The sequence below is a fragment of the Varroa destructor genome, unplaced genomic scaffold (genome assembly GCF_002443255.2).
Source record: "Varroa destructor unplaced genomic scaffold, Vdes_3.0 BEIS01000001.1, whole genome shotgun sequence".
Taxonomy (NCBI): Eukaryota; Metazoa; Arthropoda; class Arachnida; order Mesostigmata; family Varroidae; genus Varroa; species Varroa destructor.
In genome coordinates this window covers 52,606,111-52,626,126 of record NW_019211454.1, presented here as the reverse complement: position 1 = coordinate 52,626,126, position 20,016 = coordinate 52,606,111, and the positions used below count along the sequence as shown (strand labels likewise).

General features: G+C 38.7%; 1 protein-coding gene and 1 long non-coding RNA gene across 8 annotated transcripts in view; both read left to right on the top strand.

Annotated features, from left to right (window-relative positions):
• Positions 1 to 6,933, top strand: part of LOC111255425 (serine/threonine-protein kinase SBK1-like) — a 77,271-nt gene extending 70,338 nt beyond the window's left edge. For all 6 annotated transcript variants that reach the window (XM_086978324.1, XM_086978321.1, XM_022817389.2 and 3 more), the window contains 3 exons: positions 1,381 to 1,562; positions 3,274 to 3,405; positions 4,183 to 6,933. In XM_086978324.1, coding sequence (XP_086834450.1) covers positions 1,381 to 1,562; positions 3,274 to 3,405; positions 4,183 to 4,477 — 609 coding nt within the window. In that variant the 3' untranslated portion in view covers positions 4,478 to 6,933. The remainder of the gene's footprint in view (positions 1 to 1,380; positions 1,563 to 3,273; positions 3,406 to 4,182) is intronic.
• A 5,398-nt stretch (positions 6,934 to 12,331) lies between these two features.
• Positions 12,332 to 20,016, top strand: part of LOC147758802 (uncharacterized) — a 15,948-nt gene continuing 8,263 nt past the window's right edge. Inside the window, exons 1-4 of one of the 2 annotated variants that reach the window (XR_015318740.1) lie at positions 12,332 to 12,811; positions 13,451 to 13,508; positions 13,944 to 14,137; positions 15,010 to 15,171. This is a non-coding gene — a long non-coding RNA (uncharacterized LOC147758802). The remainder of the gene's footprint in view (positions 12,812 to 13,450; positions 13,509 to 13,943; positions 14,138 to 15,009; positions 15,172 to 20,016) is intronic. The other variant, XR_015318741.1, reaches the window with a different exon arrangement.

The window sequence follows — 20,016 nt, the reverse complement described above, 5'->3', positions numbered from 1 at the left end:
CTGAAAAGGCAGAAGCAGTAGCAGCACATGACGAACTTTTTATTTGAAATTCTAGTCAGAATTCGATAGTAACAGAAAAAAAGATTTGACGTCGGTTGACGTCCACCAGCAGCAAACGTACAGAGGATCGGCTTTTTTCAATGCTGCGGATAGGAAAATAAAATTTTTGTAGGTGTCGTACACCATTGGTTTACTGCTAGACTCAGGAAAGAGATCCGGATGTTCGAAAACTCGTGGGATGTGATAACCTGCTCCGCCGAAAGGGCTATGGTCATTCAACTTCATTGAAGTTACCTCCCTTCCCTGCTCGGTGTTGTATTCCGTACCAAGTAATGCTAGCAATGTTTCGAAAATTATATATCTACGTATTGAAGTAGGAAATCAAATACATCTATTGCGCGTCGTGTAGGATGCTAATTGGGACAAGGCAAAATACGGTGCAGCCTCTCTGAGCGTTCCTTGTTGAAAGGAGCGGTACGCAACAATATATATCGTATTCTAGACAGATGCCTTTTCGAGGTGAATTAAACAAAGCAAAGTCTGCATTGAGATCAGTGTCATGTGTATGGGTAGAGAGGACAACTGATAGAGTTGGACTAATTAAAGGTTACCTTTTTGTCAGATAAGTGACAAGGCTAGGATTTTGGTTTATCGTAGATCGCCTTGAATTAAATCAACGGGATAGCCAGGCTGTAAGGACCAAACGGCAAACAATTTTGTGCCGTAAGGCTTTGTGGGACAGCAAAGGCTGATGTATAAATAATATGCATTGTCCGCTTAAGTTCATACCGTAAAGGAACTAAATCCGATACAGAAATGTAGTAGCCTCAGGAAGCATGCGTTTCGTAATAAGGATGGGTTGGAGAACTCTAGAGCACACCGAAGATGGATTCTGGCACCCCGCGTGCTCTGAGACTAATACGCATAAAATCGTTGGGAAAATCACGCAGCTTCAATACGCTTAAATACTCTATGTTCGAAACGTGTCTCAAGAATTTACATAGTAGCAGTAGAATTGTTCGACAATAATAATTATAATTATAGTACAATGTATTTAGATCTTGTCAGAACTGAGTTAAGCTATAACCTTTGCGTTTGGCTTATTATGCTCATTATATAATAATTACTTTAATCATTTGGAGAAACTAATTATACCAAAAAACGTTATAATTGCGCTGATTTAATTATTAAAAACAATGCGCTATTTCCTAGTAAATGTATTGTTGTTATTTTGCTTAAACTGAATAGCTGATAGAAGTAATTTTTCGACAAACTAGCACATCTGGCAATCGACGAGCGCTCACCAGCCGGTAGGCTAGGTGTAGGTGCACTGATACGTAACGATGCCTAAATGCTTACTTTCTATCTGACCTGTCAAAGGTCAAATTGACAGATTTCGGTCTGACGCGTCGCGCTGGGACGCTGGTCAAGAAGCGCGCCCGTTCGTTACCCACTTGTCCGCCGGAAATCTGGGAGATGTTAAGCATGGAGGGATACACTGTGGAAACAGGCTCCGATGGTTGGCAGCTCGGGATGCTTGTTTTTATCGGACTCACAGCCAGGTATGTTCCGTTCAACACGTTGATTACTCCAACGGATGAGGGTATTCATACACTAAGCAACATTAGTAATAGTATAACAGCAAATGATATTTTGAATATCAGGCTTTACGGTTTCCAAAAGTATCTGGTCGCCAGCGGGTTTTCTATTGGGCGGTTCTGGATTCGTGGTTATGAATTTACCCCGTTTCAATAAAAGGGGAAAGGCAAGTGCCAATTTGAGGTATTGGTGTATGACAGAAATATCAACCAAACGGTTATTTAAGAAGTGCTGTTGTCTGTCTCTTTTGCCCGTGACGACAATGCCACACATTGTCAGAAGAACTCGCAGTTAATAATCGGACAGCCACCCTTTTCGGCTTCCTTGAACCCGCATTTATGATTTGATGAGGATACAACTTCATCGCTCTTCTGTAAATAATAATAAAAAAGTGAACTTAGCTATTGTTAAAGGAATGTAAGGACAGGCAAATGCTTATAAGGCTTTCATTTGTTCCCATAGCAGTGAACGAGTAATAGAGCGTCAAGCGGATTGGCGAATTCAACTCTTAGCAATAGCGAAAACGATAGAGTTGCGAAAAGTGCCATACAAACGGGATATGGAAATGTACGACATATTAGACATATTTGCAGGCGTTTATAGGATCATGGGCGACGCTCCGAAGACACCACTGGGTAGACCGAGCAGTTGATGGACAGAGAGCACAAACCTTAGACCTAGAGGGCCCTTAGACCTAGAGAGAGCACAAACCTAGAGGGCCGTAGAAAGCATCGGAGATGGAACTAATGGGACGTTGTCAAAACAGTGGGTGTTGAGCATTTAACAAAAATCTGTGGGCATAATCTATTTGCAATCGTATACTCGGTAATTAATTATGGCGTAAAAGAAGTGCTTCGAAGCTGGTAAATTCATTATTCTCCATGAGTTTACAACTAAAACTATCGTTTAATTAATAATCTATCGTAGTAGATTTTTATCGAACAGAACGTGCTTTATTCACTAGTGGCTATACAATAAACGAAGAGAAGATTAAATCAAAATTTGTTTCTACAAATATTTTATAAATAAATATACCCATAAACTTTATAATATCTACAATCCAGTTTTGAGGATATCTATGACGCAATACATCGTACTTACGCGCTGATTCGCTGCAGGGATGAAAACCGTACTTGATATAGCAAATTTTACGTAGAGTCTTCATGAGATTGCGTGGAATCTTCCAAAGTGGAATTTAGAGACGAAATTCGGGGTTATCAAGTACTCAGGATAGTCATGAGGTTAAAACATTTTAATGTTGAAACAATTGAGGTCATAGACTTGACATCCCTCAAGGCAACAGAAGTCGCTGGTCTGCCTTTAAAAGTGGTCTATCCATCGAACTGAAGCAAACATTGGTTGGCAAAGATAGATCTTATTGTGATGAGTGGGTTTTCCATTTAGAATAAAGAGGTCCGTGTATGCCATCGTCGTCGGTTTTCCTATTGAGATTAGTAGCGAGCGGCCGGCTTAAAGCTCTTGAGGCCTAAAGCAATGTCTGACGGCAATACAATACGGCCAACATAAAACTGTTCGGCTAGTAGGCTATGAACGCAGCGCCTAAAGGTTCTACTTCCAAACGTGGTTATTTGGGTAAATTTCCCGAAAAGGTTATTTGCAACGTTTTCTACGCGCTTAATTTCAATGGCCTGTTTGTTGAATGTAAATTTACAGGTTTCCCTGGGAAAAAGCCGACATTACCGATCTGCGCTTCAACGAATTCATGGACTGGCAAAAACGCAAAACGATCCGTACTCCTAAGGAGTTTAAACGTTTTTCGCCTAGGCTTCTTAGGTTGTTTCGAAGGTGAGTCAGCGCTGAATATACAATCAGCCACTTCGTCGTCGAAATACGCTTCGTCGAGTCTACCGGCTTAAGAACCTAAATTCTTAATAGATCTTCAGTACTAAATGACAGCGGAAAGTGGAGGATGTTTTCATCGACCGACGATCAAGGGGCCGATTCTCCCGCCATCCCTTCTTCATTAAATGCACTGTAGAAAAATCGAGTATTTATTTTTATACGTGGACATAAAGCCAGGGTATCTGATGATGAAACTACAGCCTTTGCTGCATATTCCTCCATATATACATACTTTTTATTCACACTAGATCGAACGAATTTTGCAGCCCGGAGCATCGTGTGGACCACCTTGAGATTACGAGTCTCTTTATCGCTTTGGCTGATATTTCATATACGGTTTATGTATTCCCACAAGCTGAACGCTGAGTTTTCTGTATTGTATAATGTAGCAAAGTATGCAAAAACTCAATTCGCTTTACTCAGCTCGCTTTACTAATCGTTGTTGCTGGACTGTTGCGATGCCAGAATGATTTCTCTATAAGAAAACACAACCTCGTAAACGGAATGCCATTTGCAAACAACATGTATACTCACTTTTATTTAGCCCTCCCTAGCACATCGCTACGTATACAACTAGAGGCCTAGTTGACGGTTCCAGCATAGGTCGTACCATCGGTCACCTACGTAGATTGCTATTGATAGCTCGTGGTGTTAGTTATGTATGGGCACAGTGTAACTTATGTCTATTACCTATTCTTTTTCTCGTTTTACTTATATTAGGCTATTGGAGCAGAAACCGAAGAATCGATACGAGGTGTCCGAAGTAAACAAGTACTATGACGACCGGTGGTTAATGAATCGATCTCCACGGACAAGCAAAGTTGCAGAGATGTACGATTCGGGCATGCAGCCCGGCAAACACTCGGGTACGTCTTCGGGAACGACGGCAGCTCAGACTGGGGGGGGCAATTCGCATCTCCTGTCGCCCCACAATTCTTCGAGAGAGGGTTCCCACTCGCGTAAGAACTCGTGGACAAACAAATCAAGAGAAGCTACGCCCTCACCCGTTAACTAGACAATACCACTACTCTAGGCAATTATTATCAGATGGTTAATAATACAGACTATAATAATGAAATTCTAGTTTACAATACTAATAATTGTTAAGTTCGAAAGAAACTGAATTAGCAGTAGTCATCGTAGTCTTCTTTTTTAAAACCATTTGGCCATTTAGCAGATGATGTGTTATAAGCAAATTCACTACTGATCTGAGGCAGCCGGCTCTTACGCTGTTCCGGCTAAACGAAAACTAAGAAGAACCGATCATTCAAGCAGCCCAGTAGAAAAAAGCCTCATTCTAAAAATTGAAAAATCCGTAGCCCATTGGATTCAGCTAGCGTACAGGCATGTAAAAGTAGGAAGCGAATTTTTTCAAGAAATAGGTGACGGGAACAACTGGGCTTCAAGCTGGAACAGGAAGATATTCATTGCTTTCGAGTAAGTGCGTTATGTATGTAGTTTTCGCTAACTACGTTGGCAACTACTTAGACAAATTTCATCGACACTGCGACAGCTATGGTGCTGCTCAGACAAAGATAAAAACGGGTAGCGGTAGCAAAAGCAGCAATAATATAATCGGAAGCGATCATAAAAGCAAACGCGTAACAAAAACGTGTGAAAAACGCCGAAATATTCTCATCGTTTAACGTTTATGATGAGAAAACAACTATTTGACGATCGTCAAGGACAAAGATAGAAGGAGAAAAAAATACAAAATAAAGAAACACAGCTGGAAAGAACTCTGTCATTCTAGAAAGTATCTTGAAAGCTGGCTTCCGTCGAATGCGGCAAAACCTGTTAACCTAACAAGTAGCGTACACTAAAAATGGAGGCATAATGCCCTTTCAGATCATCTCATAGTCCTCTTAGCTGCATAAAATGTATTGTTGTTACTATTATTATCATTATTTAGTACTTTGTGCGTTACTATTACTACACTCGCATTGTTGTTTGTGCCGGTCCCCTTATCTTTAGAGATGTGAGCCACGTATCGTGTACATGCGCATCGCATGTTTCTACCTAATATGCTACTCCGTAGGTAAGTACATACCTACAGGCGTACCTTGTCCTTATTATAGAAATGTTGAAGTATAAAAGTTCTTCATTGTAACCTGACTCACAGAATTCACAACATCTCCACAGCCGGTAGAAATACCAAAACCCGCATCAGTTTCAGTAGTGATGATGTAGCCAGGCGACAACGTTCGACACCAAGTAATATCGAGAGCCTGGATACAGCAGTATTGAGATCACAGGACACAAATATTTCCTATACATATCTGATGTTATTATAGGTCAGACATGGTAGCAGTTTAATATAGGAACGTATTTATTACATAGATATTCGCTAACGACCATGATAAACGCAAGAGGAAAGAAATGCCGCACATTTTTTACCGCATAGTGCAATAAGAATAATTTAGAAAAATGCAGTAGGGAACACGTTCGCGAAAGCTTCCCGCTTCGTAACTATGATTACAACAGATTCATCCACATAGCGGTTTCTAATCAATGAAATTGTATTTATGACAAGGAAATTGTTCGAGCGAAAACGAGAATGACAGCTGTTAGCTATTACAGCCGTTAGCTACGTTGTTTGCTCGCGTGGCTGCTCTTCGAGACCGCCGATATGCATGAGAGCGATCGATACGCTCAATTGTTTCGTTCCGTTCTCTATTCTTTTCTGTGTCGTTCTACTCATAGAAACGTTACTTGAATGCTTCTCTGTTATCCACAAACTACATGCATAGAAGAGTAGTAAACACTGGTCCAAATCAAAGGATATGTGCGGACTGAAAGCCGGTAAGGAGCAACAATGTTCTGGTAGAGTTAAAAAAAAAACCGAAATGATCCGCAATTGTCGCTGTATAAACAATGTATATAATCAATAACAAAGAAAACTAAGATATTTACATTAAGTCATTATTGTTACAATTAAAAAAAAAAAAAAGAAAAGCACATGGAAAGCATAAGACGTACTACAGGGCCAGCGTATGACGATGTATATCAAGCAAATATATTACACAAAAAATAAATATATATGTATATGTTATGGCGAATTATTATTATTATTATTATTATGAATTATGCTGCCGTACAAACCGACCTTTGGTAAGAGGTAAGATTCGTAGACTGGAAATTATCTAGCAAAAAACCGCAGCCAACTATGAATCGGAGAATGAGAGAAAGAAGTCTTGAGGAAAATCTGCTGTATTGCAACAACACTATGAAATAGCCTATGCGACTGTTGTTGCAAACGCTTGAGACGATTACGGATGAACTTCAGACAGATGCGTGGACTGGGCTTTTTATCCGCAGGCATTCAAAGTTAAGGAAAGCAAGTCACCTACGGATAACGATCTATATTTTACTTTCGTTACAAAATACTAAATAAAAAATCCTTGTGGTTATCAAGCGTTATCGAAATCGCAAATGATTTTCATATTAAATAAAATTACTTCTAACGTGTAAGGTAGCGTACCTTTTTTCAGTCGATAGAGTTTTCTTCGGCTGGCGTACCGGATATATATAAATCTCAATAATGTTTCTCGTTAATTCGTATCTACGGGGATCCTATGGAAGAGAACAGAGAATCATCTACGGTATATTTGCTTCGTTTTGATATTATTTAAATCAACGCCAGGCGGTGTTAGAGCAAAACTTCCATCGATGTCGAGCCACAATTAATTCTCTTGTCCTTTCTTTCTATCTTCTATTGTGTTGCTATTTACTGCAGTAACTTACTAAACTAGCTCAAATAAGGGACAAGGAGGAAAGCGATAAAAGTTACTAATCTGCTCTTTTGCATTGCGTCGTAGGAGCCGTGCGGGGGGCAACGTTTACAATGCTAGAAAGGGAAAAGTGGCCTAACAGATGGATGATATCGATAGTGCAGAAGATAAGAGGTCGTATAGCCTGGACGCTAGCACGGGGCATTGTTACGAAGCACAGACGCTATCTCTCATAGCTTTCGATCCATCATCGTGCCAGATGTATCCAGCCATAAAAATAAACTACATAGCATTAACAGTCCATCTACTATATAATTAAACATGATCAATACAAAAGTTACTATATACGGTTATACAGGATGGTTAAAGCGGCACGCGTGTAGAAAAAAGAAAGTGTAGCATTGTACACTCATGGATCGCATACATACACGGTTAGCGTATAATATATAGGTTCGCAAAAGAGTCATCCAATGTGGGACCAATTTTAAACTGGTCGTGGAAATTGTGTAAAAATATTGAAATATTTAAAAAAAAAAAAGGTAGCAATATAATAAATCGATAGTTTCGGTGACATAGAACAAAAAGCCCAACTGTTTTTTTTTGCGGGATTAGTACACAATTGGCGGTCTTTTTAAAACGCTATTAACATGCACAACTGACCATCATAGTTCGGCAAACACGTTATTCAATCTTCAACTAAGATAGTATTCATATAGTACAAACAAGGCTTAATAATGTCTCAGGCTGTACGTCCGACACCATATTTCAAAGCTCACATCAGCATAGGAATTGGTGTCCTTTTTCATTTATTTGTAATAAAGTACATTATAGTTAGGGATAGTTTGTCTTTGAGTTTTATTTTGTTAGTGTAATGCATACATAATGTACAATCCCCAATAGAGCAACTTGGGCATGGAATATTTGATATGTGGTAACACGGGGCAGTTTATTTTGCCATCTGTTATTCTAAGCCTCGAAACTAGGAGCCTTAATTAAGTTCACAATAGTGACCTACAAAATAGGTAGTGTATGATAGTTACAGATACCAAATATACCTTTAAACAAAGATATTAATTTATCGTAAATGTTTCTATAGTATCGTATATGTATATGGGTTCGCTTTTGGGGAATGCTTGTAAACCAGTATGCTTTGAAGCACGTTTTTTTTGGCAACAAAATCTTAGACTTACATTTCGCGTCTCATTTTACATCGTATGAAAGGGGATATGTTTGATCCTATTCCATCTGCCAAGTAGCCACAGTGTGGCAAAAAAGCTGCGTGCTAGGGTAATAAACGTTGCTTCGAACGATATTTAGCTTTGTAAGGTATACCTGGGCGGTTCACTATCAATAGCTCCTCGGAAGCGAAGGAAAGTACTCTCCCCGTTTATCCCTTCGCTGTTTTCCTGTGCTAAAAGGAATGGATGATTTTGGCTAGTGCACTCGCTCGTCCACTTCCCCACGTAGGTTAGTTATCGGAAACAGAAAACAAGATCTCAAGGACTTAATCTGTTTCTGTAGACCAAACTAAGGTAACGTATAAAATATGTATACATATCTATCCACATATTAGCATAATGCTTAGCCGAAATCCCTGTTTCAGTTGAAGACCGCTCACTCTAAAAGCTCTTCACTTCGACGATGAACTTTCCAACAATATCAGAATATAACTTTGACTATCAAGTTACAGTGGCAAATAGAATTTCCGAATAGAACTATGTATCCGACCAGAACGTATAGAAGTATAGCGGAGCAATTCAATTAAAAATTAGAATTTTTTGTAAATTTGATCAATCTGAGTGGCGTTTTATTTATAGAAAATGGAGCCGTGTGTCTATCTAAAACAATAGATTTTTGATTCCCTGAGATGTTTCACATATATATCTTATGAACGTGTGAATGTATACGCGAAAATCAATAATTAGTCAGGGAATTTTGCTTAGTACCAATACCGAAAACATAATACTAAATCGAGCTCAAATCTATATTAAGACTATATGATAAATCAGATCTCCAAAAACTCTCGGGGTTGTACATGATTTTTTAGGATTGAATTAATCATCGTTCATAGTGGCCAATCTTGGAAATCATTAGGGATTGCAAGAACTAACAAGTTAAGTAACACATTTTCATGGAGAGTAGTTAAGCAGCTTCGGTTATGATAAAATCTAGTATGGTACATGATTTGTAGGCTCGTTCTTGCTGAAAATATTATTACTTAACTTTAGTTTCTCAAGTAGTTTCATAAGCAAGCCTTCCAATATATTTTATAATAAGTGGGTAATAGCCGAACGAATTTTTAGTAGGAATAAAAAAAGCTTGAAATCCATTCAGGCTAATAAGCTAGTTCACAGAACGTACGACCTGTGCCGAGGTGGTTAGTAACTTAGACCTGAGCAGACCAGCAGAAATGTTACGTTTTTGGCAGCATATGGCCTTGAGCTTGGTCCTCGAAAGAAGCGAATGGTCGCTGTGCGTTGTTCTCTGCAGTGCTGAACTTAAACGATTGCAAGTTAAGCATAACCCAGCTTAATTTGTCAAGTAAAAGCATTTTTATAATTCAATTTTCTAATCTAAGTTTAAGCAATAGCATTCAATTCAGAATTGGGAATTTAACTGTCTAATATAAGAAATATTTAACCATTTAAAATAAGGAAAAAGGTGCGTTCCTAACTGGAGATAGACATGAATATCAAATGGATAATTAATACGCCAAAGATCAAACTAATCTAATAACAGGTTAACCCCACATGGGTCCTGTTACTACTGTGGTGAGAGAAGTACACACAAGTGTTCATAACATACAACCCCGGTGTCCGTTCATGCTAATGTCCTGATCACCTATTATTGCTGGATACAACGTGCCTATAAACCATGATAGCTAGCATTTCGTCTACTGTAGACACGGGTAATTGGAAAACAAACCGGCTCTCGGGCACTATTATTATGTTGATTCTGCTATTTTATCGTTAATTGCGTTGGCTATCTAGCCCCTTGCAGTGTTAAGAAGGATCTGCCAATGTTCTAGGCTTTCGACAATCTTTTTCGAAATAGTTTTTTTCTTGTCCTAAAAACATTTTTTAAACTCAGGCTACGCTTTTCTATTGGGAAAAAAAAAACAAACCCGAGAAGCATTCGGCACATGCCCACTACCTAAGTACTTGTTAAATTTAATACTGGGATAACTCATGAGCAATGACGATAGATAACATGATTAGGTTATCGTCTAAAGGGAAAAACATTTCAGTCCTATAGAGTTACCTTACAATTTATCAGTGCCGTTTTGGTATGACTGTACAAGTTCAAACCTTCGTCTACTAATTGGAGTAGGCGGTGGCGATAAGAACTTGAAACTACCGGTTTATAACAGACTGGCACAACGATTTACTTGATATCGTAATTGGTTTTTTATCGGTCACGCACCTAATTTCAAGGCCACAATCTAGATCTTGATAGAAAAATTCAAATTTTTTCCATTTGCAACAGGATTTCCTGCTCGAACGCCGTTACCCAAGTTCGACAAACCTTTTTAGATTCACAGCAGTAATGTATAATTTGTAAGTGTCAAGCATATAAATATATGGCCATGTAGCTCTGCGGAGTTTGCGAAGAAACTAAACCACTCGCTTTCTCCATGTGAAAGTTTTCTCAAAAGTAGTACCCTGTTTGAGAGTTTATACTTTTATCAAATGGCAAAACCCAAAACCCTATATGTATCTCGAAATTGGTGATTGTACCTTATGTTGGCTTAAAATTTTCTAAAAAAAAAAAAGAGATATGAATCGAGACGGAAAGTAGAAATCGCACTAAGAAAACAGTTACCGATAAGGTTCTAATGGAGTTCTCTCACACATAGCTGCATTGGCACTTCATCAAACTTTATCCTAGAATAGACCTAATTAAATAGTGTATCTACTGAAAAAGGAATTGTGTGAGCGATTTCTCAGCGTCAAGTAAATCACATTTATGGAAAGCTTAGGAAAACAGCATAAATCATTAGCAGAATAGTTGATTCTGTTCAATAGACGGGCTTTTTGTCACATGTCGTTGCATAAATAAACAGGGAGTTCCTGGCAGATTTACTTGGTCGGGCAACCAGAAATCTGATAATAACTAACTAATCGATGATTAAGGTTCAGTCTAAAACTTGTAGTTAGGTGCCAGCACATTCTGTTATATTATTATACTGTTTTTCTTGTGCGATGTTGAAAGTTCCTAATTTCTCTATTCTCATTCAAATCCAATTTGAATATCCGTTTACGGTTAAACGAAACACTTCGTTCATTATTAATGCCCGGGTCATTTACATCTTCAAAGTCAAAACCGCTCGTTCTCGTAGCTGCAAAACGTAGTAGGAACTTTTTGTGCCAGATACAAAAATTCATTATTCACTCGGTATATACTTGTATCTTTTTTTAAATCCTTTCTTTAGCTTGGCGTCTGCACGAGAAACTGCAAACTGCTCGCGGAGAAGGTTTGTATCACTACCCGTCTTTAAGGCTACTATTGAGCCCGATCTTGAGATCATCGACATTTTGGTGGTACTTCATATTTTTCCGATAGCTGCCCTAAGAAAAGCGGACCATTCGTGAATTTCCTTGTGCAATTTTGCGAAAAAATCACATTTTGAAAATTTACGAAGACGCCTAAAATTCACAACAATTCCTGCCTGAGGTCGCCCATAGCGAACCTTACTAAAACTAAGTTTAGAAGAAGAAAAAATCAATAGTATTTGGATTTCGGAGTAAATCTGAATATAGAAACGTATTTGCGAGAAAGCTCGATTGAAGTGATATCAAGGAGGAGGAAGAAGAAGTGTTGTGTCTAAACTTTTGGGAAAGTTTACCGTAGCTTTAAATCTGATAAACATCATCTATTTTATTTCGAAGAAAAGGAGTTAACTGCGTTTCGACGTGATATCATATCTCCCCTAAAACATGCAGCGAACATGTTTACAGATTTCGAAAAAAAAATGCGTTTACTCCTAGCACTTAAAAGTATCACACAAAGCACCACAAGCCCACGTTTCCTCCTAGCATGCGTCTATCACAGCTTCTTTGTAAGCTCTTCTATACAAATACCTACAATCGCAGCATCGTTGCAAGTGTTTGCAGTGCCGAACTGGCCACAACCGCGAACCTAAATGTCAGCATGAACAGAGTGATTTAGTACCACACAAACAAATACACCTGATTGACCCAATGGTTATGAAAGCGGTGTTTATTTTCATAACACTGCTTTACGGACACGAGTAACACGTTTTAATGTTGGAGAAGTAATAAGAGCGGCTAAAATTTATTGACGACTCGCCTTGGGTCGATAGCAGATTCCCGACGAACTATACCATAAATTGACCGTCATGGCGCTTAGCCCATAGGGAACCCTTCTTTTAAAAAAAGTCTGATATAACAGTGCGTTGTGTGTGCGTCGTGCAATCTTAACAGGCTGAATAATAATACTGTATAATATCTACTGAAAATTAGCTAGAGCTGAGCTTTTTTTCGGAGGGCTGGCTGTTTGCGGTACAAAAGAATGTGTATTTACGTCAAGTTTTCAATCTAGACCGTTTCACGTGGTGTCCTTCGGGCTGATACTACCGCTGCGTCATTATCTGAAACGTTAGTAGTAAAGTAGAGGTGCACCAAAAAGATCTAGTAAAAAAACAGTAATATTTATTTTTCGCTATTGATACCCTCAGAACTATTTAGAAAATAAGAAGCAACTACGTTTTTTGAAATTGCTAAATAAACTATTAGAGTCAATCCAGATTTCTGTACTTGACGCGAAGTAATAAATTACTCAAGAAAAAAGGAACCCTGCTTTAGGAACGCCTATCCATAGCATTTGTCTGGATGGACTTTTTGTGGTCGTAATTTCACAATCCATCGGTATGCTGCGATTGTGACTGCAAAGCAGAAAAAGCACCCGAATGGCGTTCTAGTGCTCATACGCGATATAGCCGAATAGAAACAATATAGGGTGACTGCAAAAACTCTCCACAAACAAACCTACAGAAGAGCCGCACGCTACAAAATGTAGATGTGCAAGTTCTAACGTTACTATTTAACGCGACTTCACAGAGATTGCTTGTGCTTTGTTATTTGATTTTTTGTTCGTTACAGTCAGAGAGTGCTAATAGTGGTTATTCGAAAAAAAAAAAAAAAAAAAAAAAAAAAAAAAAAACTCAAATATGTTGGTTATTCAAAGCGAAGCTGTCGCTAAAAAGATCAAGTTTAAATTTAGAATGTTTAATACAGGTGATGCGTGAAACGTATTTCGGCTCCTCAAATCATTGGCCTAATTCAATAAGAGATGGTAAGAGGTTGAGGACAAAATCAAATGCAAAACGTATTGACACTTTAAGGTATATTTCAACTTATCTTAAACAATTACCCATCGTATTCAGGACACCATTGGCATTTTCGATGCCTTCATTTGGCGTAATATAATAATCGAAGATCGCCTTGATATATTTCTACTAAAACGCAAAGAGACACTTACGTACCTAGGCAAGAATCATCTGCTGATCTTTTACACCTATATATATATATATAGTTCTGTCGAATTTATCTTATCACTAAATTTAAGCGGGTAAGCGCCAGTTAAATCAAAATTGTTGCTACATTTACATGTACGAGCTCTGTTAATTGTTTAGAAAGTTACAAGACCGTCGTTTTTCTATTTTTTTTTACTTGTACGTCATATATATAATGTAAAATATCTCGCTAATTAAACAAGTTCTCTTTTTAGGGCTCGCAAATAAAAAGCAAATCGAGACAAAGTTCTTCTAACTTGGCTCATAACAATTCGCGGCAGCGCTACGCGAACTACATTCGAGGGTGCTGGAAAATAGCGCCCATACGATCACAGTCAACTACCGTTGTGAAATATAGAGATAACCATATAAGTTTCGCATGACTTACAATTCAACAATTAGGAAACAGGTAAAAGTTTGTTTTCACTTAAGTTAACAAATTCGTATGCTTAGCATTTAATATATGAAAAAGTTAATTTGGTTTTGAGGAAATTGAACTAGTGGAAGAGTGAAGACAGGGTATAAGTTTAGCTAGGACAAAAGCTATGACACACAACGTTTTCAATGCTCTAGTAATTCTTGACCTATGGAATCGTTGCTTTGAAAAGCATACACTTAACTCGATATATAATGCGGATCTTCTAAGAAGTATAGCACAAAATACCGAATACAAACTACTCAATCGTCACACACAGAATAGGGTATAATCATGTCACCGGTTCTAGTCTGCTCAGATTGATATGATTCTGCACTCGTAAGTTATTATAAGCAATAAACACTATTATCGTTGTTCTATGTAACACATGAAGTTCTATGGTTTGCCTTCTGAAATTACTATGTTAGGTAAGCTTAAATGATATCGTCGCGCTTCCTAGTCTATAAGCTAAGCAAAGCTATAAGAAAACATAACTGCTCTCTTTATCTACGTTATCGTTGAGTATCTTACGACTAGCAGTATTATTCCAATGAGCTCGAGCGTCCATGGGTTAGGCGCACCGCCATCTGCACGGCTAGGTCGAGCATTTCCCTCTTGGCCACTGCTGAATCTCGGCTTCATACCGGTCAAGAATTACAGAAAGGGATATAGCGCGATTAAAAAGGTCTTCATCTGAACTATATAGCCCCTGAACCCACTCTCTAATGCGCTGTGCAGTTTCTATTCGTCGCTGAACAAACTGAACCTCTTTCAAGGCAGTGGCGCATTGTCGCCTATCTTCACGGTTGCTGAAGCTGCGCTCAATAACAGTTGAATATCTTTCTTGCTTTATGTATTCCTGCAAGGAGTGGATCAACGCAGCGCACCTTGTATCCGTTTCATGATACCATACCCGTGTAAATTTAACATTTCGTGGTATTACGATGACTTCCTGTAGTTCAACGCCGCCCTCGTATAGGATCGCCGGTGTTGGATCCATCTCAAGGTTCTGAACAGTTTCAGACTTCGTAAGTAAATGTTACGGTTATTGACAAATAAACACTGAATGCGATCGTGCTGCTTGCAAAGTCTGAGCAAAAATTCACCGAAATCAAATATTCGAAACGATCACCACTTTTTTTGAGAGGTCGGAAATCTCTGATTGTTTAAGCTTGTCAGAATCAGATACCTGTAACACTACGAAACTAATTAAATGCAGGTGAACGCATTGTGTTCCCTTAAAACTGCAAGTGACGAGCTATTACGATCGAACGTGTCAGTAACAAGGACCTACATTTTGTTTCGAGGAAACAATTAACTTTCCTACTCGAATCACCCATTGAACACTCTCAGAATTCAAATATAGACGTAGCGGCCTGCTTTCAACTAACACTGTGAGATCAAAATGGCGGCCGTTTTGTGATAATTGCCACAGCTGAATTATAAGCACGCAGTGTTGTACAGACGAAATGCATAAACTTAAGAGATCTTTTTTGAGCAGAGCGTTTACCGCGCATCGATGGCGCTATTCAGTATGGCGAAACGGATCCACTGTAAGATTACATCGAAATAAACCACTAGCAGATAGCTCGTAATGTATATTATCTTTAACGGTAAACTAAAGGATAGACGCCATATCACTGCGTGATATGAGACTTTGTCAACTGTGATGATAGGACGAGCTCGGTCTCTAAGATTCTGCTCTTTCTCAAGCATTTTAGTTAGCAAAAAAAAAACAAGTATATGGAATAAACAGTAAATAACGAAAAAAGACACCTTAAAAAGAAGAACATCATGTGTGCATGTGCCTAAAGACATTATCTGCAGTAGCACAAAATAATCTTTTGTTTGACAAGAGAGATACCAGTTGGTGAGCTGGCCTGCATACAAATCATGTTAAGATTATTACCAAATGATTCATTCTTAAATGCTACGTCTCATTGTAGAGAAAAAATCTATATACAGCTGAGTTCAGTGTGTGTAGTTTTTGTCGAGTGACATTAATCCTAAGCACACGGACAGATAAATCATAGAGGTAAATAGATACGTAAATATTCCCAATGGCCTCAGGATATACGAGGCAAATACCTAAAAAATTGCTCAGCGTTATAAGAATATAGGTTTCATATAGCAACCATCTTTTAACTGGTGCTCACGCTTTCGATCAAACCCCGAGAACAGCGTGTCATTACACACAAACGTAGAGGATCGTAGATTTCTAAATTTTGCTAGTTGAGAGATATTTAGTATCTTAGCGGCTGCCGCGATAGACGGGAGCTAAATTCTCAATATATTCTCGAAAAAAATCAACCAAAACTAGCGAATTTGTCGTTAGCTGTTAAACTCATTTGCTATCCTCTAGCAGTAGCTAAGTAGATGCAATAAAGATACGACACTTACTAGCATTACGTAGCAGTATGCACAACATGAACGAAGAGCGAATTTGATTTCTAAAATACGAAGAGCATTTGGAGCTGTATGGCAACTCCTCGGCAGCCTGATCGCCAAAAACTCCAGGAAGCAAAAGGACTACTACAGGGAAAATACGTCTAGACATAGGCATACGCATCCACACAATGATGTCGCTACATGAGCTACACTCGCTGGATGGAAGCGATGGCGCTATGCTCTGCATCAACCGGGGGGCTCATGACCCTCTGGAGTCATTTCAGCTCGACCCGGGTTCTCGTCATGTATGGTGGATCTTCCCACGGCAACTGCGTTGCTCTCTGAATAATTACTAGAGATGCAACAACTGTCAATTTACGCCTCCGCAATTAAGAGCAATCTGAGGTTAGCAACGCTCCCTACAACGAACGTGTCCCCGAGGAATTCGCCAGCCGTCGACAATGGCTAGTACAAGGTTTGCGCAAAATGGTTCATCACCTGACAGGACGGCTACCACGAAACGAACCTAGCAGCTTTTTTCATATGGGATTGACAAAAGCGTTCTTCCACGTTCGCTATTTTCAAGCTATCGACTAAAGGACGGGAGCGAATCCACGTACAGAAAACAAGACTCGTAGATAAATTAAAAAAAAACACTACTCCGCTATAAAATGATTGTGTTCTACGGCTACAACCAAACAATAACAGGTTATCATATTGATGATGATAATAATCATAATCATAGTAACAATAACAATAGATATTTTCGTATGTGTGTCTCGTAAGGTTTCCTCTGCACTAGAAATAGTGTTCAATGGAGAATGGCAATTTCCCTTTCGTTCCGTCTCCTCGGGCCTATTTAATAAATCAACTCAATACCATAGCAGCATTGTAAACCCCTAGCTCTGACGATTATGATTTATGTGAAAGAAATCGAGAAAAAAGTAATGTTACTTGTAGGAGAATGTTTGTTATCATAAACCCTTTTCTATGACAGCTGCAGGTGTCTAGGTCGTCGACACCGACAATATTGAAATGTCGCCTATCAGACGATTGCGTATTCTACCATTTTAACAACTTATTATTATATTTTTCTCTATCTTACGCAAAATAGCGTTGTTGATAGTAAATCATAACAAAAGATCTAGATAGGACTGTCTGATCCATTTCTAAAATGTCCATTCCATTCTTGTTCCATGTTTAAAGTTGAATACTATACAATACTACGAGTGAATTATTTTTCGAGTCTTCTATATTCTGAACCGGTCTTTGCGTTCGGACAGCGACTGCGTGCTTCCAGATTATAGTGTAAATGATTTACAGAGAAAAATGTTCGTCAAGGTATCCCAACAAGATATGATACAGCAGTTTCTACGGGTGGCAAATGGTAGAAATTTTTAGAGCTGACCCTTAGAAGAATTTCCGTTTCGGTTGTTAATACATCCAACTTATTTAAATGCAAATGCATCGTAATTAGCTGGGTTCAATATTAACTAAATTGAGTAACTCTCTCGAGCAGAATGAATAACCTATTTCAACAATTCCACCGATTCGTTGGATAACTTATATCGGCGACATATCGTCAGGGCGGTGTCCGTAACGAGCATACCCTACGAGAATAACGTATACCATATTTGAAATGTGTTTTTTCTTCTACTACTTGAATGGGTTTGAACTTCATTAACTGTCGTGCTCCTCTCGATAGAGACTCGCTTTCTGAGTATTAGCTAAATGAGTAGGAAAATGAGTTCACTGACTATATAAAATGATACTATTAAAGTTCTTCGTATGCTGACCTAGGTTCCTTGATCTTGAAAAAATATGTCCTGTGATGTTTATCAGAGTGGCCTGATTGGACAGAGGACAATATCACACTGGCTATAAATAAACCTGGATTAGCTATAAATAATATAGAACTAATTAATTTTATAACGATGCTCGTAACGGCTGCTTTCGCAAAGGGGACACCAATAGTGATAGTATTTGCTTGCCGTAACGAACCATCACCAAAACCATAATGAATATCGTACTCCAACGCCGAGAACAAACAAGTAGTGCCAACTAGCCATGTTCTATCATATGGGCCTATGTCTGGTCCATGTTGAGCTTTGCCAGGTTCGTCGGGCCAAAATAGGCCACAAGTTATACGATTTCAATGGAGATATACGTGTCGCAATTGTGAAATAATCAAAGGGCCGTTTACTTAGTGTCATTCCTGTACATGCCCAAATATACAGAATGTTTAAAATTAAATATAGCTTAAATACAGTACATCGATGGTTATTGAAGAAGCAGGGAATCTTGTAAGCATTCATTTTCCAAGCCGACTGAAGTATTTGCCATTCATAGACATTCGACATAGAACTGTGGCATTTGTGTTCGACATTTTGTATATTTATATTCGAGCACCATATTATAGGAAGGAAAAGACTATAGTCTTGACATATGTTGGGAACCACTACAGGGTTTGCAGAATACTTGTCGATATGAAGCCCGCAACACTGATGATCTTTAAATAGAGACTCTATGTAAGGTTTTCGTGGGGTGAGCTTACGTGCTCGTACGATGAACTCCTATGTTGTTGAACGTATGTTGAAGAAAGAGGTAATGTTTATGCTAACGTCAATGAAATAGGGTGAGGTTACCAGGCAGGGCAGCTATCTCCCAACCGATAAAATACTTCAATCTGAGATCCTTTACAAGCTACAATACTTGTTAACCAAAGGTATGCGATATTCAAATTCCCTTTCCCTCAGCTTCTTACTGCGGCGCATTTACCTAAAAAATGCCTCCTAAATCTTAACCCTAAATGCTTATATATGGTAACACCCTTTTCCACTCTTCTTCTTCTTTAGATCTTCCGTCTGAAGTTTTTATATTTATCCACAAATCCCTATTTGTACGTCTGTTTTTTATTGTGTGATGGTTTTAGGAGACAATAGCTGTGAAATTGGGCAGGCTCAAGTGTTACCAGGTAGTGCCCACGTACCATTCCTCCGTTGCTTCTTCATGCCATCTTGTCACTGTTTACGTGCTCCCCTTGATGAGTTCCAGCTCCATAAACTCTGCCTCTATCTTTTACCTCACCAGTCATATCATTACAACAACGTTTTTTCCAACGTTCGCAGTGTGTGCTTTATTCGCCTGGTCGCACTTCCCCGAACGCTATTTACATTTTCCATCCACAAATGTCTTCTGATGTCAAGAACCGGGCTAGTAAATTCGAATAACCTGAAGCTCTTCGCCACCGATCGGTTAAAGAAATATTCAGAGTATTTAAAATTTCGGTTATTAGAATTTACTTTACGGTGCCTATGAGTATACCTTTACTTCTGCCTAGCCACGTTTCCTTTTCTAGAAAAGAACTGAAGGTTTCCTTTTAATTCAATCGATTTAACTGACTTATTCGTCGCTTCTTGTAGAGCGTTTACACTATAATCAAGCTAAAGCCCCAATTTTTAGATATTTTTTATACGGTAGATTTA